Source organism: Beauveria bassiana (assembly GCF_000280675.1).
Source record: "Beauveria bassiana ARSEF 2860 unplaced genomic scaffold BBA_S00009, whole genome shotgun sequence".
Lineage (NCBI taxonomy): Eukaryota > Fungi > Ascomycota > Sordariomycetes > Hypocreales > Cordycipitaceae > Beauveria > Beauveria bassiana.
In genome coordinates, this window is record NW_007930844.1 from 774,821 (window position 1) to 800,471 (window position 25,651).

Below are 25,651 nucleotides of genomic sequence, written 5' to 3' on the forward strand. Positions count from 1 at the left end.
CTCCTTCACCATCATACATCATCCCAAACCAATTAGCCACGGACCACTTCACCAGCCATGAATGTTGGCCGTGTCGTCTCGTCCAACTCCCGACTTGTCTGCCGCGGCTGCTCTCGCCGTCTGACGCCCGCCGTCCGTCGCGCCTACTCTGCTTCTGCGGCCCCCGCCCAGGACATTTACGATGTCGTGTGCGTCGGCGGCGGCCCTGCGGGCCTGAGCCTTCTCACCGCTCTTCGTACGAAGACGCCTTTATCACCAACGTTAATGTTGCAGCTTCACTGACGTTGATGGCACTGCAGGCGCGAACCCCGTCACCGCAAACCTCCGCGTCGCCCTCGTCGAGGCGCAGGATCTGTCCAAGGTCGCAGCCTTTTCGCTCCCGCCGACGCAGTACTCGAACCGCTGCAGCTCGCTGACGCCCTCGTCGGCGCAATTTCTCAATGAGATTGGCGCGTGGTCACACATGCAGCGCGACCGCATCCAGGCATTCCAGGAGATGCAGGTCTGGGACGGCGTCACGGGCGCCCGCATCGAGTTTGACTGGCAGCACCGCGGCGCCGGCGCCGTCGGCGACACTCTGGCGTACATGACGGAAAATCTCAACACTACGTCGGGATTGTTGAAGCGCCTGCAGGAGCTCGGCGGAGTGACGATCCTGGACAAGTCGCGCGTGGAGGGCATCACCTTGGGAGAGGAGTCGGAGGACCTGGACCTCAGCGGCTGGCCGGTCGTGCACCTCGCAGGCGGCAAGTCCCTCGCGGCGCGGCTGCTCGTAGGTGCGGATGGCGCGAACAGTCCCGTACGGGCGTTTGCGGGCATCGAGGCCCGCGGCTGGGATTATAACCGACACGGCGTCGTCGCCACGCTCGAGCTCGAGGGCGAGGGCTGGGGCGGCGCCCACACCAAGACGGCCTACCAGCGCTTCCTCCCGACGGGGCCTGTTGCCATGCTGCCCATGCCGGGCCGCTACGCGACGCTCGTCTGGTCCACGACCCCGGACAACGCCGCCATCCTCAAGGCTCTGCCCGCGCATGATTTCCTCGCTCTCGTCAACGCTGCATTCCGCCTGCCGCCTGTCGACGTGGCTTACATGCACACACAGACGGGCGGCGGACAGCAGGAGGAGCTTGCATGGCGCACGCAGCACACGCCGTTTGACGCGCACGCCATCCCGCAGGCCGCCGTGGCCGTGCAGGACGGCAGCGTCGCCTCGTTCCCGCTCAAGCTGCGCCACGCCGACACCTACATTGGCGAGCGCGTCGCGCTCGTCGGCGACGCTGCGCACACGATCCACCCGCTCGCCGGACAGGGCCTCAACCAGGGCCAGGGTGACATCCAGAGCCTCGCCCGCGCGATCCAGTACGCCGTGGAACACGGCCAGGACCTCGGCACGCAAATGGCCCTGGAGCCGTACAACAGTGAGCGCTACGCAGCCAACAACGTCGTGCTCGGCGTCTGCGACAAGCTGCACAAGCTGTACTCGGTCGAGAGCGGCCCGCTCGTGCCGCTGCGGTCGCTGGGGCTGCGCGCCGTCAACGGACTGTCGGCGCTCAAGGGATTCTTAATGGATCAGGCGTCGGGGACGGGCGCCAAAGTGTTTTGAGCGCTGGTTCTGCGTCAGTGGCAGATTCGCTTCGTGTATAAACAATCATGTACAAAAATAAAGAATGACAGTCACCTGCACTAGCCATTCTGCTTACAACTCGCTCACGATTTTGCTATAGAAGATGGTGCAGATTTATGATAGACTGAAAGAGACGTTTTGTTGCGGAGTATATACTGATTCTCCTAGCCAGCTATGACTACAGACAAAGGAAAATTAAAAACCATTCTACATTGCTACGCCCCCGTCTAGAATCTTTTACCGATCAACCTCACCTAGAGAATCGTTAGTCAATGCTTCATTATGCGATCCATCAGAGAAAACTCACCGAACACGAGATCCATGGTACCAATAACAGCGACAGCATCGGCGAGCAAGTGACCCTTGGCGACGTGGTCGAAACCGCCCAGATGGGCGAAGCCCGGGGCGCGAATGTGGCATCTGTATGGGCGCTCGCTACCGTCGGAGACAACGTAGACGCCCATCTCGCCCTTGGGGGCCTCAATGGCGGAGTAGGTCTCGCCGGGCGGCACGGCGTAGCCCTTGGTGTAAAGGAGGAAGTGGTGGATAAGGGCCTCCATGTTCTCCTTCATGGCGGAGCGGGGAGGGGGCGAGATCTTGTAGTCCTCGACGCGGACGGGACCGGCGGGCATCTGGTTGAGGCACTGGTGGATAATGCGTAGCGACTGGCGAAACTCCTCCATGCGGCACAGGTAGCGGTCGTAGCAGTCGCCGTTGGTGCCGACGGGTACATCAAATTCCACCTTGTCATAGGCGTCGTAGGGCTGGCTCTTGCGGATATCCCAGGGCACGCCGGAACCGCGCAACATAACGCCGGTAAAGGACAGATTTATAGCCTCGCGGGCGGGGAGGACGCCTACGCCGCGCAGACGCTCGATCCAGATGCGGTTGTCCGTGAGCATCTCTTCGGTCTCGTCGATGCGGTCGCCAAACTGGGTGGCCCACTGGTAAATGTCGTCGAGGAGGCCGACGGGGATATCCTGATGGACACCGCCGGGGCGGACGTAGGCCGAGTGAAGGCGGGCACCGGAAACACGTTCGTAGAATTCCTAATCAACAGTCAATTGCGTGGATTGCGTAAAAGGCGCAGCGTTGTCGGCAGCTTACCATGAGCTTCTCACGCTCCTCGAACCCCCACAGGAAAGGCGTCAAGGCGCCGACGTCCATGGCGTGCGAGAGGACGGACATGAGATGGTTCAGAATACGGGTGATTTCGCCAAACAGGGTGCGGATGTACTTGGCACGGTCGGGGATCTCAACGTTGAGCAGCTTCTCGACGGCGAGGGCGAAGCACTGCTCGTTGGTCATCATGGAGACGTAGTCGAGGCGGTCAAAGTACGGTAGCGCCTGGAGGTACGTCTTGTACTCGATGAGCTTCTCGGTGCCGCGGTGTAGCAGGCCGACGTGGGGGTCGGCGCGGATGATTTCCTCGCCATTGAGCTCGAGAATCAGGCGTAACACGCCGTGAGCGGCAGGATGCTGGGGGCCAAAGTTGACCGTGTAGTGCCGGACCTTGCGGTCCTCGACCGAGTTCTCCTTGGACCGGCGAGACTTTTTAGGCTCGGCGTTGTGGAGCCCGTAGATGTTTTCGTTGATGGCAAAGTCCTCGTCGACGGGGACTAGCCGGGTGCCGACGTGCTCGGCCGTGGCGTACCTGCGCGTACACGTCGTCGATAAGGGGCGGGTAGCGGCTGTGCGGAAGGCGGCGGCGGCAGGACGGATGGCCAGCCTCGTGGCAGCGCCGCGGGCGGCCAGTCTCTGCAACGTAGCCATGGCGGGAAAGACGGAGGATCCGGGGGCGAAAAGACGACAGAGCGGCGTATGTGGAATCGGGTCGAGAAATCGGGCAGTTCGTTTGGGGTGTCGGGGGAGCTGAGAGGATCTCACAGAGCCTCTTCCTCGAAGTCAATGGCTGATCCAGTCGAGGGATAGCACCGCAAAGGCAATTGACCGATGAATATCGAGGAGCCTTTGGAGTCGTGGTGGTCGAGCTGTTTCGCGAAAGTGTAGCTTGCTGAGTGCGAGTGGATTCCCGCAAAGGCCCGGATATTTGTTGATGCGTGGGGATGCGGCCAATCACGACAGGAGCATTAGCACATTCATTGACAAAACCTGGCCAAATTAGGTACAAGGAATTGCGCGGTAAATGCTCACTAAATTGGGGTACTTCAGCCAAGCAATACTAGAATGACACTGCTACTTAACTAGTATATACGGCCATAGGCAAGTATAAAATATCACGTCTAAACAGTAATTATTAGTAGGTAATAAGTACGGCCATTAACCTTGAATATAATAACCGATACATATTTTCTTAGACATATTGTTCGCTTTCTTGAGCAGACACATCCACCCACATACAGCGCCGTCTCCCCGCGGGGAAGAGTTAGACCCCCCCCCCCCCAGAGCCTTGCTCAGCCTTCATTAACAGTGAGTAGAAAGCGCAGCGGAGAGGAAGGAAGGAAGCGGGCGCATGAACTGTTTGCGATGCGATGAAGCAACCCTGTTCCTTATCCAGCCACATGACAAGGCTGTCGTCAGCCAGTTGGCAATGTTGGCAATGCCATCAACGCTCGATCAGCTTCAGCTTGGCGAGCGATCTTGGACTCGGACGATACGACATTGCCTCTGATCCTTTCAGGATCTGTCAGAGTCAACAGACCATATTTCTCAAACGTTCTTCGCGATGAACTCGACGAGCACGTCTTCCAATTGCGATGCCTCGCTAGGCCCAACGGCGAGCCACTGCGGGGCAGCGTCGCGATTCGACTTTACCGTTGCCTTTGAGCACTCTGCCCTTTCCATCACTCCCTATGTCATTTTCTTGAGCGCCGCCATACCGCGACTTTTCTATCTCTGGAAGCATAATCGCAAAGTAGCCGGCCGGCCGCTCCACCTCGTCAAGCTCGCGAGTCGTCCCACACTCCTTTATATCTAACTTCCGACTGACCGTTTCTACCAGATCATCGGCATCACTTTTGTTGCTCTCCAGCTCACCGTACTTGTTTCCTGGTCTCTATATCATGGCCCCGTCTACTCTAGGTTTGGTATTGTCTCATCCGCACTGGGCCTGGCGACGGCGCTCGTCATGGCTGCGCTCAGCTACCTTGAGCATGAGCGCACTGTCAGGCCTTCCACCGTCCTCTGTGTTTACCTTTTATTGTCCATTCTCTTTGATGCCGCACAGTGTCGCACTCTCTGGCTGCTCCACGCGCAGCAACCCGCGCAGCAGCGCGCCCTGCTTCCCGCGCTCTTCACGGCGCAGCTCGCCAATAAGGTCCTAATGCTGCTCGTCGAGTGTCTCGGCAAAACGCGCTATCTTATGGGCCCCTGGCAGGCGCTGAAGCGCTGTCCTGAAGCCGTGGCCAATGTCTTCAGCCGATGCTCGTTTTGGTGGCTGAATGACTTGCTCACCCGCGGCTTCAGCGCGACGCTAGACCTGGATACGCTGTATGAAACAGACGAGGCACTACGCTCCTCAAAGCTCGTCTCTGAGTTTCAGGGGCGTATAGTGGAAACAAAACCATCCAAATATAGGCTGCCGTTGGTCATCGCGGCATGCCTCAAGGTGACGCTCATCAAGACGGTCATTGCGCGAGTGTTTGTGACTGGCTTCAAGTTCGCTAAGCCATTCTTACTTCAATACATTATTACATTCGTGCAAAACGACCAGAAGGGTGGCGAATACCACAAGGACATTGCCTTCGCTCTTATTGCGGCGACTGGGCTGTTGTTTATTGGCACGGCGGTACGTACTGCGATTGCAACACTACGCGGCTGTGTACTAACTCCGGCGAACATAGGTAGCGACCGGGTTCTATAACCACCACCTGAACCGCAGTCTTGTCATGATTCGTGGGGGCCTCATCTCGCTCGTCTGCACCGAGTCCCTGGGCGTCTCTACGGCTGTGGCTTCCGAGATGGCTACGCTCACGCTGATAGGACCGGATGTCGAAGTCGTCTGCAACGCCTGCTCCGGCGTGCACGACCTTTGGGCGAATCCCGTTGAGATTGGTCTCGCCACTTGGCTTCTGGCTCGGCAGCTGGGAGTCGGCTGTGTCGGGCCCGTTGCCTCTGCGCTACGTAAGATCGCGTCACTCCATACCTCTGCTAAAATCATCTCACGTGCTGACATTTGCGTAGTCTGTTTCATTCTCATGAGTCAGCTCCCGAAGCGCATGGGGCCGGCCATCAAGGCCTGGAACGTCGCCATTCAAAAGCGGGTGTCCGTCACATCACGAGTGGTCGGCTCCATCCGAGAAACAAAGATGCTGGGCCTGGTGCCAGTCTGCCTCGACTACATCCAGTCCCTTCGCGTCTTTGAGCTCAAAGAGTCGAGGCAGTTCCGCATGCTCATTGTGTATATGAACCTTTTAGGTATGTAGCAGAGGCGTATGTCGAAGGCCGTGACCAAGTTGACGGTATATCAAGGCAATCTGAGCCCTTCTTTGGCTCCCATCTTAACGTTTGGTATTACTCTTGCCGCCAAACGCCACGCTGCTAATAGTGGCCTCGACATCTCTACAGTCTTCACATCACTGTCCATTATGGGCTTACTGATGTCTCCCTTGGCCAACCTGCTCTCTTCTTTCCCCAGCTTTGTTAGTTCTTTGGGTATCTTCGAGCGTTTCGAGGATTTACTCAAGCAGACCAAATTTCACGACACAATTGTGAACCATAACCGTGATCGTGGCACTGCTCCTTCGAAGAGCACACACTCTGTCATTGAGCTCAGTCGCATACCTGAAAATCGCATCACTCTGCGCAAGGCTTGCCTTTCAGCCGAGATTGGCGGCGAGGCTCTTCTGCACGACATTGATCTGACTATCAAACCTGGAGAACTTTGCGTCGTCTCCGGCAAAGTCGGCTCTGGTAAGAGTCTTCTCTTGCAGGCACTTCTTGGTGAGCTCCCGGTCGTCGATGGCAATGTTCATATTGATGTGGCTCGATTTGGATACTGCTCCCAATCGGCCTGGCTCTTTAAAGGGACCGTTCGCGACAACATTGTAGGCTGGACGACGTCCGATTTTGACGAGACGCGGTACAACACCGTCATCAAGGCATGCGATCTGGTCAAGGACCTTGCTCAATTAAGTGATGGTGACATGACGGTTCTGTCAACCAAAGGTGACTCCTTGAGTGGTGGTCAGAGACATCGTGTGGTAAGCTTCTGACTCTGCATCCCTGTATAATCCTTCAATATTAACAGCAATGTGTCTCAGGCACTTGCACGGGCTCTTTACGCCGCACCGCCTGTCTTTGTGATTGACGATATTTTTGCGAGTTTGGATCCGACGACGCGAAGATATGTCTGGGAGCAAGTTTTTGGCCCATTGGGCCTTGCGCGAGCGCTCGGTAGCGCTGTGATCATTGCTACCCACTCAGGTGAGTTCCCGCCTTTTCAAGCACGCATATCTCCTGCTGACGTTTCGCAAGTGCACATCATGGAGCGAGCAGAACACGTTGTTATAATGGAACATGGCCGCATATTACGACAAGGCCCTTACACAGCCGCTCCTATCCAAAAATACCCCGCCCAGGGAAATAATACGGGCTCTAGCGACGAACAACCGAAACAGACGCCGGCAGCGGCGAACAGCACGAATGACGCCGCGGTAAGCAAGGAAAAAGACATTAAGCAGCAAATTGACGACCTAGTGCAATCGCAGGGTGACACGTCGCTATACTGGTACTACTTCAAGTCTGTTGGGTGGAAATATGGTCTTATAGGACTATCGCTTGCTACGAGTGTAGAGGTGTTCCTTGTTATGGGGCGTAAGTTTGGATGAGAAACCTTCATAGATAGGATTTACCACTAACATGAAATGCTAGAAATTTGGCTGAAATGGTGGACCGAGTCCAACTTTTCCGGCAACAAAATTAGCGACGCTATGTACTACGGTGTATATTGCCTATTCGGTTTGGCAAAGCTTATCTCGTTGGGGTTTGACGTTTGGTAAGCCATACATATGTGAATACTCTGCAAAAAGCTAGGCTGAATGGTTCTAGGTTCATGTTCATTGTGATTATCCCCAGATCAGCTCGCAAGCTTCACTGGAAATTGCTCCGAACTACGTTGCAGTGCGTTTCCAGTCCTATTGAGCCACATGACTACTGACAATGCTCTCCTAGGGCTCCAATGTCATTTTTCGCATCCAAAAGCATCGGCAGTCTTGTCAACCGATTCAGCCAGGACATGACCCTCGTTGACCAAGATCTGCCCATCGCCGTCTTTACTTCTCTCAAGGGTCAGCTGAACATCACAACCCCCCCTTAAATACTAACTCATCAGCTAAACAAACGACGCCAGGTTTATTATCCGTTATCGGTTCCGGTGCTCTCGTCATGCTCGGCTCCGCTTACCTCGCAGCTACCATCCCGGCTGCGCTGGCCCTCCTCTACGCCCTGCAAAAGTTCTACCTGCGCACTTCGCGCCAGCTACGTCTCTTGCAACTCCGCGCCTCGACCCCTTTATTCTCGTACCTCGTTGAGAGCGCCGAAGGACTCGCCACCGTCCGCGCCTTTTGCTGGGAGATTCCTCTACAGCACCAGGCCGTGTCCCTAGTCGACCGCTCCCAGCGTCCGTACTATCTGCTGTATGCCATTCAGCGCTGGCTGGCGTTTGTCTTGGACATGATGGTGGGCGGGTTGGCCGTGATACTTGTCGCGCTGGCCGTTGTGGTGCGGCAGTCCGGACCCGGGAGCGTGGCCGTCTCGCTTTTTAACGTCTTGGGCTTTAGCACTGTGCTGGCGCAGCTCGTCACATCCTGGACACAGCTCGAAACGTCGCTAGGCGCAATTGCGAGGCTACGAACGTTTGAGCAGACGACGCCGCGGGAGCTGCAGAAGCCAGGCACAAAGGAGCCGCCGTTCGACTGGCCCTCGCGGGGCGCAATCGAAATTCGCAACCTCTGGGCCTCATACAGGAGCTCTAATCTGGCGCCGGCTACTGCATTCGATCCAAGCACTAGTGTATTTTCGGATGCGCCAATCGGCGAGAATGATTTGCCAGTGCTGCGGCAGCTCACTGTGTCCATCCGACCTGGAGAAAAGGTCGCTATCCGCGGGCGCACTGGTAGTGGTAAGTCCTCACTCGTGCTCACGCTCTACCAGCTCCTCCGCTATAGCGGCACTACAATAATCGACGGTGTCGATATCTCTCTCGTGCCACTCGACACGCTCCGCACGCGACTCATCAGCGTACCGCAAGAACCCTATCTTTTCCCCGCCACCATTCGCTTTAATCTCCGCCCAGGCGCCTGTTCGTCTTCCGCCGACGACGAAAAGCTGCTAGATGCATTGGCTCAAGTCTCGCTCAGAGACACTGTCCTCGCCGTTCCAGGCGGACTCGACGCCAACGTCGCTGACGTATGCCTTTCACAAGGGCAGAAGCAGCTCTTCAGCCTCGCGCGCGCGCTCGTTATCAAAAACGACCGGGAGAGCTCTGGTGGGATCCTGGTACTCGACGAGGCTACGAGCGCGATGGATACTGCGACAGAGCGCTTGATGATGGATGTAGTTGAGGGTGCCTTTGCGAATTACACGGTACTGGCGGTGGCGCACCGGCTTGAGAGCGTGCGTCAGTTTGATAAAGTGCTGGTGTTGGATCAGGGTGTGCTAGTGAGGATTAGTACACCTACCGAATTGATCAGGGAGGATAGCGAGGTATATGACCCCTATAAAGATGTTTAATATGTGTTCGAACAGTACGTACGCCTGTTGTGTGGCGGCAAGGGTGAGCTGAGCTGCAGGCCGGAGCGGATAGGCAACCTCGTACATCTACTACTTGACAACTACCTCCATATCCAGGTGGTAGCGAATAAGAGATGCATGGAGAAACGTTTTGATGAAGCATATTGGTACTATGATGCCAGTAGGAAATGGCGTGTGAGCCCGGTTTCGAATTCGGGTAGCTTGCTTGCTCTCGATATTTATCATCAATAATAGTCAAGATTCTCAGAAAAGGCCTTGGCGCTGAAATCCAACTTGACTGCAGGCACCAAAGGCTGCGACGTGTGTCAGGTGCATGCGATCTGGAGAATAGCCAATCAATGTACGAGTACTCGATGTACGGGTACCGAGAGTAGCTTCAATGTACGAGTACTCGATGTACGGGCACCGAGAGTAGCTTCAATGGCCAGAAAGGTATTGTTTAATCTCTGCCAAAGCTGTGGTTGATTGGCCTCGAAGCTGTCACGGCTGTTGTGCGAGGTAGTAATGTACTCCACTGACGAACCATTTCCACTCAATCTGTTGCAAGCTTGTTCGGCTGTCAGCCGGAAGCCCACCGCGGACCGCTTGTTGCCACAGACAACGGCGCGAACAACACCACCGACGACTGGCTGCCCACTCTATCATTTTTTTCGTTTTTTTTTTTCCTCGGGCAACATTTCATCACCATCTAGCCGCACGCTGGCATTTTTCTTGCCTTTCGTCATCTCTTACTGCTGAGCAGAAGATCTTTCTCCCCCCCCCCCCAATCAGAGGACAGATATCTTCTCCTCTGCTAGCCTGCATCTGCTGCCAATCAGCTCCAGTCCACTATTGACCCGTGTGCTTTAGCTGTGTCTCAGGTGCCCGAGCTGCACCTCGATTTGGCCACGCTACTACAGCTGCCAAACCGGATTTCCGGCGCCGCCCCTATCATACAAGCATTTCACTCCTTCAAATCCGGCATCGTCACGCAGAATTCGCTCATCATGGCCGACTCGGACGATTATCTGCAGGACGGCTTTAATCCGCGCAGCGTCACCATTCCACGTTTGCGATCCATCCTTGTCACGCACAACATTGATTATCCATCCACTGCAAAGAAGACACAGCTCGTCGCTCTGGTCGAGGAACACGTTTTGCCTCAGGTCCCCAAGCTGCGAGCTCAGCGAGCTCGCGCAAAGCGCTCCAGTCTTGGCATCGTAAATGCCGGCAGTGCGCAAGATAACGGGCTCTGGGATGATGACGAGCTTTCGCCACCCCGCCCTACCTCGCGACGTTCGAAGTCTCCACGCAAGAGTTCCGCGCGTATCAAAGTCGAGGAAGAGGAGCCTGCTACCCCTTCATTCCGAGATGAGCCTAGGCGTAACTTGCGCGCATCACGCTCGGCTAGCAGGCAGCTCTCCCACGGCCCGGAGGATGATGCCCACCTCTACGCTGCACCTGCTTCTTCTCGCCGTTCCAGTCGCCGAACCGTCACGCCTCAAATAAAGCCTGAGCCTGTGCCCGAGCCCGAATTTGAGCCAGAACCCGAAGTTGAGGAGCAGGAGGATGAGTCCGAAGAAGATGAAGAGGAGAATATCGAGACGGAGGATTTTGGAGAGGAATCGACACAGTACGAAGAAGAGCCGAGCGTCTTTACCGATGAAAACCCCTTCCAAGGCGGAAGCTCTCCACCTCCAGTGCAGACGCCCAACCGCCGGAGAACCGTGAGCGTCGAGCCCGTAAAGAGCGCAAAGTCTGCTCGTCGTCGTACAGCGCTTGGAACAGAATCCACTCGCACCTCGAGACGGTTTGAAATGGCGACACCCCCTAGCCGCTACAAAACCCCAGACCATCTGCTCGAGCCGGGCGAAGAGTTCACTCCCGACGAGCAGTTGGAGCTTGAGGATGAAGCAGCTAGCGGCGACGTAGCAGCTATACACCGACAGGCCGTCGTGAAACGCAGGCCCCGTCGCAACATCAAGACTCCCTTCTTTGTACTCTTGATGGCGCTTTTTGGCGCTTATCTTGCCTGGTTTCGACAGGAAAAGATGGCTGTTGGATACTGTGGCCTAGGACGGCCTGCGAAACAGATTATTCCGCCAGAGATTCCCGTCCCAGACATTATTATGCCCTTTATTGAGCCAGAGTGTGAAACGTGCCCCCAACACGCCTTCTGCTACGAGGACTTTACCGTCCGATGCCAGGATGATTTCATTTTGAAGCCGCACCCACTTGCCCTCGGCGGACTTATTCCTCTGCCGCCCACTTGCGAGCCTGACAGTGAAAAGGCTCGACGTGTACAGGCAGTTGCTGACAAGGCCATCGAGGAACTCAGGGATCGTCGTGCAAAGTACGAGTGCGGAGAGTTGACAAACGATGCTGGCGAACAGCAAGACTCTCCCACTATTGCCGAGGAGGAACTCAAGGCTACTGTTAGTCAGAAGCGCAATAAGCGCATGAACAGCCAAGAGTTTGACGAGCTTTGGGAAGCTGCCATTGGCGAGATTACCGGCCGAGATGAAGTCGAGGCTCAAACGACGACGCCCGAGTAAGTCTTCCATTGTTTTTATGTTACCGCTGCATCCCCTTGTAGCAGCGCGTGCCCCGAGGAATCCACGTTCTGACCAGATACACTAATCAGATCCCCACCTGATCCTACAGATCGCCCAATTCCCCCAGTGTTCCAATTCGAAAGTTATCGTCCACCTCTCTCGCTCGCCTTCCGTTCCGCTGCGCGGTCAAACGATCCATCCGCAGCGGACTGGCAAGATATCGACTCCCAATTGGACTTTTGAGCATGCTTGTCCTTGGTGTACTATATCTTAGAGCCAGCTACCGCAAGCACCTCGCTACCTCTGCTCAGATTCCGGCTCTTGTGGACACCGTACTGGGGAGACTGGCCAATCAAAAGGAGCTCGGTGATGAGGATCTAGACGAGCCCTATCTGTTTCTGCCTAACCTGCGAGACGACGTTCTCCGCTCTGTCCACTCGCTGGCCGAGAGAGACCGCATATGGCAGCGCGTACGAGCTGTGGTAGAGCAGAACAGCAATGTTCGCACAAGCCAGAGAGAAGGTCGCAGCGGCGAGGTCGGCCGCGCTTGGGAATGGATTGGCCCTAGCAAGGGTGAGGGTGCGAGACGACGACGCAGCGGGCGGGTCTCGTGGGCACCGTCGGACATGGGCGAAGAGACGCCCGAGTCTAAACCAGATGTTCAAGTCAAAAAAGAAGTCAAAGAGTGGGATGAGCCAAGGCCGATCTATTAATCAGATATCAGAATAGTGTGCCCCGCCTATTTTTGACTGGGCAGAGATGTACATTTGTATTATTGTATCACTGTAATGTTACCAGCTTGATCCTATACTACCATAATTAACCCATTCAATTTCTTTGTTTTTGCGCCAAAGCGCTTTTGCAACATCAAGGCTTTGCAAAGTGCATACGTTGGCAAGGTATTGGCCTTGACTCGAGGATCTACCCACGAATCAGACTCTTAATACGGCCATCAACGCAATCCACACAACATTCACGTCAAAAACATCGGATCATTATAGAGAGACTTCAAGTCTCGTTGTATTGCTAATGCACAAGTGTTGATATATGCACAAATGGTGTTGTGACAAAGGGGATAGGTGGGCCTTGTTATCTATTCTAGACGAGCCGCTTATTGGGCCTTGGAGCTGACGATCTCTGCAAGTAACTTGAATTAGCTCGCGATTCATGAAACAAATCTGCACGGTTGCAACATACTCTCGACGTCAGCGACGCTCTGCTGCAGGATCTGCTGCAGAACCTTGGGGTTCTCGAGCTCCTTCTTGACCTTGGCGATGATGGACTGGGCGAGCTCCTTCTGCTGGCGCTGCTTGACCTGGCCCTCATAGCGGACCCAGGAGTCGAGGACGGTCTTGGCCTCGGCGGCCAAAGCAGTCTTTTGCTCGAGCTCGAAAGCCTGAGCCTCGAGCTTGGCGGTTTCCTACAACGCACGTGCCAAGTCAGCAATTCGATTCGTTACTGGCCGTAATCCCGTCCCCATTCATCAAGAATCCGTCCCCGTCGTAGTCGCTTACCTTGGAAACCTCAAACATGGCCTTGGTGATGTCGACGACGCCGCTCATCTGCTTGACGCCCTCGATGCGGGTCTTGACGGCCTCGGTGTGGTCGGCGCGGGCCGAGTTGAGAATGTTCTTGATCTTGTCGTTCTGGCTCTGCGCCCACTCCTTGTAGGCCGGGCCGCCATACTTGATGAGGCCGCCCCAGATGGAGAGCAGGCAGACGGCGATGACCGTCTCCTCGTTCATGACGTAGTACTCGCTGCTGAGGGCGTAGATGCTGAGGCCGGCGCCGGAGCTGAGGATGGCCGTCTTGCTCAAAAGGCTGTTGCCGGGAAGGCTGTCGAGAATGCTCTGCGCCTTCTTCTTGGGCTCCTCGGCCGGCACATTGCTGGTGCTCGCATGGCGGGCGGCAGCCAGAGCAGGGAAGGCTCGGCGGGCGATGGTAGGTCGGAGGTAAGGAGCGGCGCCTGCGCGGATGGGGGATGGTCCCCCGAGGGGTTAGTATCGCGGCCAATTGGCCTCGGAAAGGGCGAAAAGTGCGCAAATCGACGTACCGGCAGCGCTTCGCGCCAAGCGGGAGGCCATTGTGAGATGAATTCGACGGTCGACGGGGGGGTACGGGGTAAACGTGTCGTTGATCGGGAGCTTGGGAATGTGATTTGAGGTTTTATCGCGCTAACTTCTCGGGATGCTGAGGGTGATCACGTGATGTAATTGCTGTCTACTGCGCTACACCCACACTCTGATGGCAGCGCTCCTCGGCATTACGTTCTGGGGGTTTAGCCGACTCTTTCCCGCGCATTGAACCCACTATTGTCTGATTGGCCCAAGCTTAAGTGCTAAGCCAAAAGATTTCATGGATCTTTAGCTTATCGATATAACTTTTTTATCCCAGTTCACTGTGATAATTCGCCATACCAGCACCGCAAAATTGTTTCAATCTAATTACAGGGCTTACTAGAAGGCCAGTTCAAATCGCCGGATTGTCTCGCAAGGTATTTCACTCGCTCGACGTGGACTGCTCTCGCCACTTCAACTTCCATCATGGCTCCCACGGGCCAAACAAGCAGCTCCAAGCGCAAGCGTAGTGCTCCCGCGGAAAAGATCACGAAACGTCAACGTGCCACCTCCAGTGAGGATGAGGAGGACCCGAATGCCGAAATCCTGCTTTTGGAGCAGGGAATTCTCGAGTCTAAAAAGAACTATAACAACATTGCCGTTCTTCTTCGAAAGGCCGCAGACTTCACACCTGGCAACCCAGAGGCTATGTTGTCGACTGTCGCACTTTGCCGCATCTTCATGAGACTCTTGGCCCAGGGCTCTCTTGTATCCAAGAAATCCTTCTCGGAAAAGGAACAAGTTGTCGTAGGATGGCTGCGGGACCAGTTTGGTCAGTTCAAGAACGTCCTGCTGGATCTGCTCGGTGAAGATGATGTCGCCATTACCGCTCTCACCCTTTGCATGCGAACTTTAAAGGCAGAAGGGGAGTTTCTCAGAGACGAGTCAGTCTATGCGTTCCCTCGCGACTTTTTAGGGAAAGTTGTCAAGAACATCATCGCAAGTGAGAACGATGAGGTCCGCAAGATGTACATCGAAGAATTTGCGGAACAGTACGATGATATTCGCTACTATACGTTTGCTTCTGTGGCGTAAGTCAACACAATTTTACAATCTTTGTCTTTGCTAAATTTGTGTCCAGCTCCGGAATCAAAGATTTCGCGGACGACCAGCATAAACTGAAATCGAGGCTCTTCGAGAGCGCTTTTGCACTTCTCTCTGTACTGGACGGCGTGCCGAGCTCGGCAGATGAGTTGGAGGACTTCTACGTTCACAAGCCGGAGAAGAAATCGCATTATCTGCGCCAGCCCAACCAGCACAAAAAGCAAGGTCAGGAAGCTTGGCTTGCCCTCATGAATATCGTTGAAACCAACGACCAGCGCAAGCGCTTGCTGGCGCTAATTGCTGATGTCATCGCGCCCTGGTTTGCCACGCCTGAGATGCTCTCCGACTTCCTGACAAGCTGCTACGATGCGAGTGGATCGATCGCACTCCTCGCCTTGTCTGGTGTCTTTTTTCTCATTCGAGAGCGCAACCTTGACTACCCTTCTTTCTACACCAAGCTATACTCTCTCCTCAACAGCCAGATTCTGCACTCAAAATATCGTGCGCGCTTCTTCCGACTTTTGGACACGTTTCTCGGCTCGACTCATTTGCCCGTCGCTCTCGTCGCCAGCTTCTTGAAGCGACTTGCTCGCCTGTCGCTGAATGCGCCTCCAAGTGCCGCGGCCTTTGTCGTTCCGTGGATTTACAACATGCTCAAGAAGCATCCGTTGTGCACATTCATGCTTCATAGGGAAACGAAAGATGAAGAGGTAAAGAAGGAGCTCCGGGAGCACGGCATGGAGGACCCTTTTCTGGCCGACGAAAGCGACCCAATGAAGACCCAGGCTATTGAGAGCAGTTTTTGGGAGCTTGTCCAACTACAGTCGCATTATCACCCCAACGTCGCCACTATTGCAAAGATTGTGGCGGAACAGTTCACCAAGCACTCGTACAACATGGAAGATTTCTTGGACCACTCTTATGCAAGTTTATTGGACGCTGAGATGGACAAAGACGTGAAGAAGGCGCCCGTCGTCGAGTTTCACATTCCAAAGAGAGTATTCCTGCCGCAGGATGACGCTGCAGGAACTCCCGACAGTCTTTTGGTGAAGCTCTGGGATTTCCAAACCGTTGAGGCTTAGTGGCTCTAGCGGTAAGGGCGAAAGATTACCAAGAAACTGTATTCGAATGGGCATAAGCGACATTATCTGCATTGTATTTGGAGTTTATTTTGGTTGGGAAACTGTTTTTGTATATACACCTGGCGAATTTCGTTCACAATAATTATAGACACGAATCTTATATTGCCACACAGAACAACGCTTGAGCTACTTCCCCTCCTATCGCTTGTGTTCTTGGGCTCGATCGCCATCAAGCCCAGTCTTGATTTCTGTATGCACTTCACTCATGACATGAGTCTTGACGAAGACGCACGAAACGACACCGACTACACCAAGCGCAGTGTACAGATACCAGATGTAACGAATACTATCCGAAAAGGCATCCTGCACTGCGCGCTGATATTCTGGGTTCTGAATCGTTGCCACCAAGAGCACATTGGCACCGGCGTCACTGCCTTTGAAGGAGTCGGTGATATTCGAAGGGAGCCCGGCAGCGACAAGACGTGATTGCTGCACGTTCATCCCGTTTTGGAAGAGCACACCGCCGAGGACGACGGCTACCGAGGCTGACATGCTCCGGATGAAGCCAAAGGTGGCCGTCGCAGCGGCCGTCTGACCGCCCGACACGTTTGCGTGGAGTGCCAGCAGCGGCGGGAAGAATAACATGCCCATGCCGAAGCCTAGGATGAGTTGGTACGCAATGATTTTGGCGAGAGACGACGAGCTGTCAAAGTTGATAAAGAGGCCAATGCCTAAGGCTACGAGAACATTACCGAGTCGAATGATTACAACGTATCGGCCCGTCTTGTGAATGAGGAACCCGACAGCGCCGCTCATCAACGAGGAGCTAATCACAATGGGAAGAAACAAGACACCGGAGTGCAGAGGAGACGCGAGCTTTGTGGCTTGAAAGTACAGCGGCAAGAACCAGCCCCCTCCGGTCACAACGGCAGAGTGGCAAAAGTCAATGACGAATACGGCCGAATTGTGCGCGTTTCTGAATATGTCGAGGGGCATCAGAGGCATCCTGGCGAAGCGTGCCTCGCAGTAAATGAAGAGCGGCACGGTGACAATGCCAAAGACTAGCAGGCAGATGACCTGCGCAGAGTTCCAGGCAAACGTCACGCCGCCAAAGTTGAGGCCGATGAGAAGCATGAGGGCGATGCCGAGGACGCAGACGGTGCCGCCCCAGTCAATCGCCTTGACGCCCACCATGGTCGAGGTGCGGGGGTTGTGCACGTCGAGAAAGAAGACGAGCACGAGGAAGGCGAAGCCAGTGAGGGGCAGGTTGATCCAGAAGATCCAGCGCCAGGAGAGACTCTGCGTCAGAGCGCCGCCGAGGATCGGTCCCACGGTGCCCGCGACTGTCCAGACAATCTCCAGCAGGCCAAGAAAGAGGCTTCGGCGTCTGCGTCTGGTGTTAGTTGAGTTCTGCCACCAAAAGGATACATTTGTAGGATGCGGGGAGTAAGACAAGAAAATGCATGAAAACGGCGGCAATGCCGGGGAGATTCTGCCATTTTGAAAGGAACGTACGCACCTGACACTAAAAATGTCGGAAATGATTATGTTGACCATCTGCAGCATGCCGCCTCCGGCCGTGCCCTGGACGGCCCGTCCCGCAATCAGCACGGGCATGCTCGCGGCCGCTGCGCAGACGACGGAGCTCGCAAAAAAGAGCGCCAGCGCCGACAGCAGGACAGGCTTGCGACCCCAAATGTCCGACAGGTTAGCCCAGACAGTCGACGCCGCCGCGTGGCCGAGCATGTACGCGCTGCCGACCCAGACGTAGCCGCCCGCAGAGCGCAGGTCCGACGAGATGGTGGGCAGCACCGTCGACACGATGGAGTTGTCCAGCGCGGAGCAAAAGAGCACGAGCTTTGGTTGCGATTCATCGGTCAGCGTCCTGCGCATGAGAGGAGAGAGGGGAAAGGGGGGAAAGGGAGTCCGCGCGGGGGTGTGTGTGTGTGTGTGTGCTTACCGCCAGCGCCATCATGACCAGCGAGACGCGCAAGTTGCTGCGTCCCTCCATGGTCGGCGTTTCGTTCACGGCCACAGTCATTTGCAAAGACTCGCCGACATCCTGGTTTGGGTTGTCGGCTTGGCTGAACGGTTGTGTTTGGCTCATGGTGGTTGTTTATTAGAGTTGGAAAAGGGTAGCGGGGGTTTTCGTTTTGGTGAAGATGGAAAACGCCGTGCAAGTCGTCGTTGGTAAGAGAACAAAGAAGAAGAATTCTCTGCCACCACTCGACGGGGTACAGGAACCCGCTTGTCAAAGCCCTGATATTCATGACTGGAATTTCTCAGGCCGCAAAATGGGGGAAAATTTTACATTGAACCATTTTCAGAACCCTAGGCTTTCATGAAAGAAACCAGCCAGACAAAACCGAGGAGCTGACACAAAAATGCCCGCTGAAAGTTACTGTTCAGACATTTCATTCTCTATGATTCAGTCTTTACAGTTGCTGAAATACTTTCTCTACCTCGGTACCTCTTTAAATTACTCCCTTTTTCTTATTTATAATACTATCCTTACCTATTCGATATACATAGTTGCTTGGCATCGCACTTTTATCCCATGTTGCTGTAAAGCGTGATCGTCGTCATTTTGTGTCTGGAAACAGAGACTCGGAAATGTCAAAGTTGTTCGTTTTGAAAGCAGTTCCTCCTGATAGATTTGCGTAACAATGCGACCTGATAATTCTACACTTGATTCGCCAAGTAGCTTGTATTTGCATAGGATTGAGTGGTGCATCAGCCGCTGCTGGCGGACATGCCATTTGTCTCTGTCTAAAGTCCGCAGTCGCCTATCGGCCATATACTTCTTGTCTAGCGCCATCAATTTTCCAGTCCCGCATAGGGCATGTCAATTCCAAACGTCTCGAGCAGAACATGGGACATGGGCAAGGCAGACGACCACGCTGGCTGGACGGCCAAGCCGCACAAGAAAGTCTCGCACCTTATATCAGTCGTCAGTCACTAGCTTGCCGCTTCTCTCAGTGATGGATGCCTCTTTCGCGCATGATATCTGCATGCTTCAAGCAAAACTGTTGCAGGGTCGTCCCGTCATCATGCGGTACCAGCTATCTTATGCTACCCTGGAAGAACTGATAGACGGGGCGATTCCAATAACAGGATACTCGGCATAGTTAGTTGTAGAGCTGTCTGTCTGCGATGAGTTCCAGGTGCTGATTCACAAAACGCGGTGTGTTAAGCCGCTGGTTTCAGAAATGGACCTCTGAGGTCTAGAACGGTAACCCATGACTTGCGACCGCTGGGAGCTGGTAGCTGTCTCCCTGCATGCTAACAAACCGAGCGAATGGAAAGAATACTTTTTGAGCTCAACCATGAGGCTGGCAAGAATCTTTGAAATGCTGCACTTTTCGTCGTGTGATGCTGCCTGACGATTCCAGGGCTCACACGGTTAGCTCTTCCACCGAAAGAAGTTTATACCGACTACGAGCCGCGGTTCGGGTGTGGTGATTTTGATGCTGCCAATATGTACGTGACGAGTACTTTCACTACTGTGAATCAATTACGACTTCGATGCAACGACACACCGGTAGGACTACAGCTGGTGGAACGATAGGTGAGGCAGCAAGTCTTTGGCTCGACGAAACTAGTGGCTGATGGGCTGGCAAAGAAGCAAAGTTGACGAATGAGGGTTCTGTAATGCCCGTTGATGCTGAGAGCTAGCTAGTTGGCGATGGTGTAATTATTAACTAGAACCCCTTGCAGGTCACGAAGCTGTGCAGCAAGTAGGTACCTAAGTTTCAAACAGTGCATTCGACAAAATCTGCACTGTCAAAGCACTGTAACAAGCTGCTGCAGTGGACCTCGAGCCACTCACCAAGATGCCATAATTAATTAGCGAAAGGAAAACCAACAACAGGACGAATCACGACAATTAGCTAGCAAATTCACCAGCAAGAGCGCGACACCGTGCCTTAGTTAGGTGACAGAATTCTCTTCTCATGCTGGCTGGCTGGAGCCTTCAAGAAAATCGGCAAGGACCCGCCGCCACTTAAGCCATTCTGCAGCTCTAATTGACTGTATAGAACTGAGATGGAAATCAACATATACATGTGGCGTTGAGCTTTCCTTGCAGATAGAGACTGGCCGAAATAAGAACAAACGCTTTCTTTTTTTTGGAAAGTAAGTGTAACTAGATTTTTCATTGCAGTGACATCACGAACTATAAAACGACCCACGCCCGGACAACGCGCTTCACTGCCTTGGCAGGTGGCAGCTTAATTCCCCAACTACCTGAACGTTAGCACCACTTTTGCAGCCCCATCGCCACCATACTTCAACTTGAACCGTCCTAGTCAGAATTGAATTTCCCATCTCCTGTATCTTTTTGGTCCTCGCCCAGAACATTTCTTCTTTTTTTTCCCACCGACGTCGACCACCGTACCGCATGTACATTTCGCAAGACGAACGTTTCGAATCCTGTCAGTCGAAGCTGGGCACTTCGCTTCGATACCCGACGATTGGCACACCATACGCAAGCTAGCACCTCCCACCGGTAGGCGCCGTCACGACTCCATCTTTCAACCACGATAAATAGGCATCTCCCCTCTCGTGCCTGCACCTAACTACAAACGCGCGGCTCATCGACATGGCCAGCAATCGTTTCAGGCCCCTCGGTGATGCCTCCGCCAGCAACCCCCCCGCCCCAACGTCTGCGCCTGCGCCAGCGCCAGCGCCCTCTACAGTCGTCACCGGCGCAGACTCATCCGCCACCGCAAACTCGGCCCGTGCTTCTCGCAAACGGAAGGGCCACCGCGGTGGCAAGAAGAAGAGGTCTCGTCGCAAGAGCTTTGCTCTCTTACACGGCGACAGCCACGATGAGACGGACAGAACTTCTTCTGCCGACGGCTTCTACAATCACCCACAAGGGACCGTCAGCACTGATAGTATCGACAGCCAGATTCTGCTAGACCATAGGTGCGTATACCCCCCTCGCAGTGCCTCGTTGCATCTCTCGTGTCTACTAACCTCTGTAAAGAGAGCATGCTCCCATGCGCGTTCGACGTTCCTCAACCGTCACCGCCGACCGATCGCAGAATCCGCCTCTCAGCGCCAGCAGCAGACTGCGCTCTGTCCAGACTCATCACAGCAGCGATAAGTCCAGTCCTGCCACTCCATGGGACGAGACTGCACCCTTGCTTTCCGACTCGGGCAGACTAGGTGCTCCTGGTTCCTCCAGTTATGGCGGTGCAGACAGCCGAACGCACTGGACTAAGAGTCGCAGGTCGTCGACAGTCTCATCCACCACCAAGCTGGCAGCCGCATTTGGCAGAAAGGATCCCTATCATGTTAACAATCCCCCTTCGGTGCCAGGTTCTCCTACCTTTGGTACCCTCGACCATCACAATGACATGACATTTGGTGATGTCATGCTGCGAGACGAAATGGCTATGCGAACTGGCAGCCCCAAGCGCGCTGCTATGGACGAGGACGAAAACTTTTTCAACGCCGAGGATGCGCATCGTCACGATAGTCCTCATACTCCGCACCCTGATGCCGAGGCTGACGTCTGTTTCCCTACCCACGGCATGTCCGAAATGGGTGATGACGACGGCACGACTCGTGACGACGGCCACCACCATAAAAGTCGCCGCCGGCGACGACAGTGGCCAGACTTGTCGGTACTCGAGGAGTGGAGGCAGTTTGAAAAGGAAGATAGGAGCGAGGGTCGCAGAGCAAAGAGGATTACGGAGCCGCAGCTTATTAACGGCCGTCTGCGCCCGGTTCGCAAGGGCTGGTTTCAGACTGACGAAGACGTTCCTTATCGCTTCACCTATTTCAACGAAGAATTCCAGAGTACCATTCACAGCCACACCATCTCAGAGCTTGTCCAACCCGGAGGGACCTTTCGTGAGCTCTTTATTCCCGACCATCGTGTTCTTTCCGACGATGAGTTCGATTCGGGCGATGATACCATGTCTGTTCCGTCCCGAGCTCCTAACGCCACTGCTGGGCTTGAAGTCGATTCTCACCGCTCGACTCGCCAACATTCAGTATCCGACTCGGCTCGTGGAGCATTCTCCCCGCCTCAGTTTGCACAAATGACACAGACCCAGCCTGCGGTAGACGTGCCTACGCGTGAAAGCTCCAGGGCGCCTTCCGCCAGGGCACCATTAGCTAATACAGGTGGACTACGCAACTCGGAAAGTATTACATTCAAGCCTCTGCCGGAGCCCCTCGATCTCGCGCCCAAACCAGAAAAGCCTATCCGATACGGAGACCGACCTGTATGGTGGCTCAACGTGGTTTGCCCCACGGAAGAAGAAATGAAGGTCATATCCAAAGCATTCGGCATTCACCCTCTTACCGCCGAGGATATTATGCTGCAAGAGGCGCGTGAAAAGGTCGAGCTTTTCCGCCACTATTACTTTGTCAACTACCGGACCTTTGACCAGGACATCAACAGTGAGAGTTTTCTGGAGCCCGTCAACATGTACGTGGTTGTCTTCCGCGAGGGTGTTCTCAGCTTCCACTTTTCCATGACGCCGCACCCGGCCAATGTGCGGCGACGCATCCGCCAGCTGCGCGACTACCTGCTGCTGTCATCGGACTGGATCTCCTACGCCATTATTGACGACATCACCGACGTGTTTCAGCCGCTCATCCAAAACATTGAGGACGAGGTCGACGAGATCGACGAGGCCATTCTGCGCCTGCATTCGCCGCTGGAAAACGCCGACGAGAAGAGCAAGGATGATGGTGCGACTATCACCGAGGCGAGCGGCGACATGCTCCGGCGCGTGGGCGACTGTCGAAAGCGCGTCATGAGTCTTTACAGGCTCTTGGGCAACAAGGCCGATGTCATCAAGGGCTTCGCCAAGCGCTGCAACGAGCGGTGGGAGGTGGCCCCGAAATCGGAAATAGGGCTTTACCTTGGCGATATTCAAGATCACATTGTGACCATGACTTCCAATCTGAGTCACTACGAAAAGTTTGTAGCCTGCTGACAGGTTCCTCCGTCACCGTTCTGTGCTAACTCGTGCTCGCAGAATTCTTGCCCGCGCCCACGGCAACTACCTCGCGCAAATCAACATCCGCATGAACGAGCGCCAGGAGCAGACGGCCGACGTCCTCGGCCGCCTCAGCGTCATTGGCACAATTGTGCTGCCCATGAACATCATTACCGGCCTCTGGGGCATGAACGTCTGGGTTCCCGGCCAAGAGGACGAGGGCAATCTGCAGTGGTTCATGCTCATTACGGCCGGCCTGCTGTGCTTTGGTATAGTCTGCTTCCTCCTCGCCAAGCGCGTGTACAAGATCGTCTAAGCGGAAAAAAAAAAAGAAGGCGACGACATCTCTTGCAGTTTGCTCAATATTTTGGCAAATAGATGGCGCGTATTCTATTCTTCCTTTCTTTTCTTTGATTCATTTTCAATAAGGCGGAGTTATTTTGGACAGACGACGAAAGATCAGCTTCTTTTTTGTATTTACAGGATCCGTATTTACGGCAGCGCGCACTAGTGACGGTGACGACACAAGGTTGAGTTTTTGCAGCGGCATTCATTTTTATTTCTTTTTTTTTTTTCGCAAAAATCGAGCACTTGTGTCATGAAAAGGTTGATTGGAGTCAAAGAGGAAACAGTACAGTTCACAAATCTGACTTGACGTGTTATGTACATTAGCGTCTCATAGAATTGCAAATCAACACTTGTTTTTGCATGCAACCTTGTTCGTCGAAATGTGTCACCTTACCGAGAAAGCAGTTCATTAGCAGCTCTTCTCTAGATTCTTGGGCTAATTCTGTATCCAGGAGAATAACGCGACCTCCCTCAAGAGTATCGCAATCTGCCTCGCGTTGTGAAAGCCTCCCCGCCTCGTTGCCAGTAATCGAAACGCCAAACACCGTAAATCCATGACCTTTTTTCTTTCCCAGAATACTTTCTCATTCTACAAATGCTACCCAAAATCATCGTCTTGCTTGACCGACAAACGCTGAGCGAAGAGCCATGACCTGTTGTCGTTCCGATTCGGGCAGCATATCAATCTGCGCCTGCGGAAGCTCCATCAACGCGCGCATAAGACCTTCTGTATCCTGCCCGGCGGCGGCAGCAGGCGCGGCAAACGGCATGCCGGCACCACCTACCGGCGGCGTGTTAGTCGCGGCCACCTGCGGGTAGCCCGGTACCGCGCCATAGCCCACCGGAGGTTGCTGCACAGGAGGCGCGGATGGCGCGGTGCCTGGCTCGACGACCGACTGGATTGCCTCGGGCGACACAAGACCCATGAGCAGCAGAGCCTGAAAGACGGCGTACGAGAGCTGCGGCGCCTGCTGCAGGAGCTCAGCTGCGCGTTGGGGATCTGACGAGGCTAGCGCCTTCATCTGCGTGAGAATGTCGAGGAGTTGCGCGGGTGGGAGCGTGTTGAGCGTGCGGGAGATGGCATCGGTGCAGGTTAGTCCCGGGGGTATATCCTTGCCCGGGGGCAGCGGCGGCAGAGACGAAGGCGGCTGGGCCATGTGTGAAGCTCCGTTTAGGGTAGTGGTAGCGTTCTGGAAACAAATGTTTGTTAGCGTCTTTGCTTCATGTTTCAGCTCAAAGAGATCGTTGGGATAAGGTTTGATGCAACTGACTGGTGTGTAATCGTCGTCGGCGACCTTTTGCTCGTGGGAAAAGTCGACGCGAAGCTTGCGGCCCATGATTTCGTGATCGTTGAGGTTTCGGACGGCCGAGGAAGCAGAGTCTAATAAGTTGTAGGGACAAAAAAGACGTTAGAGATTGACGCAAGGGAGGGAAAAATGGAAGCTCGTGAAGATGCGCTGGGATGTGTTGTGTCGTACCTGTGTCTGGATATTCGGCAAAACCGAAGCCCTTGGGGCGACCTGTCTCGGCGTCGTAGACTAGGCGGAAACGCTCAACCTTGCCAGCGTCGCTGAAGATGTCGGTGATTTGTTCCTCGGACAGTCCTACAGGAAAGGGGTAAGCGGGACAGATTAGCTGCAGTTTCGACAGTGAGAAGGTGCGAGGCCGGCCAAATGGAGCGTCGCGAGGCAACAGCGACCCTGGCCAGCTCCGCCAGACGTACCGTATGGGATGTTGCCAACAAAAACAACGCGCGAGGGTGGGCGCGTCGACATTTTGTGTTGCCCTTTAGCCTCGAGGCCGGGGTAGATGCGTTCTTGGACTTTGACACCGGCGACGCGCAAGTGTAAATCGAATCGGGCAACCGGGGAGCTGTCGACCTGTGTTTGTCGCGCTGATCCTCGTTGCTCGTCGCGGTAGGCCGAATCTAAGCCGTGATGCCCAGTCTAGATCAGAAAACCGTGGCAAGTTTGGATGGATTCAAGTGTAAGCACAGAATTAGTTTGCGGGGCCTCAGTGAATAATTGATCAAGGTTGGTCGAGGTTGTTGATTGGGCATTGTTCATCTCCAATGCAGCTTGGTCGTTGAAAGCTCTTGACTCTGCCAGGTACCTACCGGCGATTTGCCGGCCACCAGTAAGTAGGTGGCCCACGTAGCAAAAAAGGTGGGTCTACGTAGCACTAGTCTTAATCTAAGTAATAATTTTACTATTAAGAGTTCTACTCT

General features: G+C 54.5%; 8 protein-coding genes across 8 annotated transcripts; 4 read left to right on the plus strand and 4 right to left on the minus strand.

Annotated features, from left to right (window-relative positions):
* Positions 1-57: 57 nt before the first annotated feature.
* On the plus strand, positions 58-1,603 carry BBA_04243 (ubiquinone biosynthesis monooxygenase COQ6; the record flags this gene model as incomplete). Its single annotated transcript, XM_008599340.1, has 2 exons — positions 58-235; positions 300-1,603. The coding sequence occupies 2 exons, from the start codon at positions 58-60 to the stop codon at positions 1,601-1,603; spliced, it is 1,482 nt and encodes a 493-aa protein (XP_008597562.1).
* Positions 1,604-1,861: 258 nt separating this feature from the next.
* BBA_04244 (NADH-ubiquinone oxidoreductase 49 kDa subunit) lies at positions 1,862-3,397 on the minus strand (the record flags this gene model as incomplete). Its single annotated transcript, XM_008599341.1, has 3 exons — positions 1,862-1,878; positions 1,932-2,673; positions 2,732-3,397. 3 exons carry the CDS (start codon positions 3,395-3,397, stop codon positions 1,862-1,864), a joined length of 1,425 nt encoding a protein of 474 aa, XP_008597563.1.
* A 913-nt stretch (positions 3,398-4,310) lies between these two features.
* On the plus strand, positions 4,311-12,584 carry BBA_04245 (ABC transporter; the record flags this gene model as incomplete). The annotated part of the gene is made up of 12 exons (XM_008599342.1): positions 4,311-4,523; positions 4,587-5,372; positions 5,428-5,707; positions 5,768-6,001; positions 6,056-6,786; positions 6,847-7,399; positions 7,457-7,580; positions 7,634-7,705; positions 7,757-7,872; positions 7,935-9,199; positions 10,135-11,867; positions 11,981-12,584. The coding sequence occupies 12 exons, from the start codon at positions 4,311-4,313 to the stop codon at positions 12,582-12,584; spliced, it is 6,711 nt and encodes a 2,236-aa protein (XP_008597564.1).
* A 398-nt stretch (positions 12,585-12,982) lies between these two features.
* BBA_04246 (ATP synthase) lies at positions 12,983-13,955 on the minus strand (the record flags this gene model as incomplete). The annotated part of the gene is made up of 4 exons (XM_008599343.1): positions 12,983-13,008; positions 13,069-13,291; positions 13,386-13,837; positions 13,925-13,955. 4 exons carry the CDS (start codon positions 13,953-13,955, stop codon positions 12,983-12,985), a joined length of 732 nt encoding a protein of 243 aa, XP_008597565.1.
* Positions 13,956-14,414: 459 nt separating this feature from the next.
* Positions 14,415-16,114, plus strand: BBA_04247 (CBF/Mak21 family protein; the record flags this gene model as incomplete). The annotated part of the gene is made up of 2 exons (XM_008599344.1): positions 14,415-15,019; positions 15,070-16,114. 2 exons carry the CDS (start codon positions 14,415-14,417, stop codon positions 16,112-16,114), a joined length of 1,650 nt encoding a protein of 549 aa, XP_008597566.1.
* A 198-nt stretch (positions 16,115-16,312) lies between these two features.
* Positions 16,313-18,221, minus strand: BBA_04248 (MFS drug transporter; the record flags this gene model as incomplete). The annotated part of the gene is made up of 3 exons (XM_008599345.1): positions 16,313-17,501; positions 17,634-17,971; positions 18,075-18,221. The coding sequence occupies 3 exons, from the start codon at positions 18,219-18,221 to the stop codon at positions 16,313-16,315; spliced, it is 1,674 nt and encodes a 557-aa protein (XP_008597567.1).
* A 2,493-nt stretch (positions 18,222-20,714) lies between these two features.
* BBA_04249 (CorA-like Mg2+ transporter) lies at positions 20,715-23,392 on the plus strand (the record flags this gene model as incomplete). Its single annotated transcript, XM_008599346.1, has 3 exons — positions 20,715-21,043; positions 21,105-23,057; positions 23,116-23,392. The coding sequence occupies 3 exons, from the start codon at positions 20,715-20,717 to the stop codon at positions 23,390-23,392; spliced, it is 2,559 nt and encodes an 852-aa protein (XP_008597568.1).
* Positions 23,393-24,032: 640 nt separating this feature from the next.
* BBA_04250 (RNA recognition domain-containing protein) lies at positions 24,033-25,199 on the minus strand (the record flags this gene model as incomplete). Its single annotated transcript, XM_008599347.1, has 3 exons — positions 24,033-24,805; positions 24,903-25,028; positions 25,148-25,199. 3 exons carry the CDS (start codon positions 25,197-25,199, stop codon positions 24,033-24,035), a joined length of 951 nt encoding a protein of 316 aa, XP_008597569.1.
* Positions 25,200-25,651: the final 452 nt, after the last annotated feature.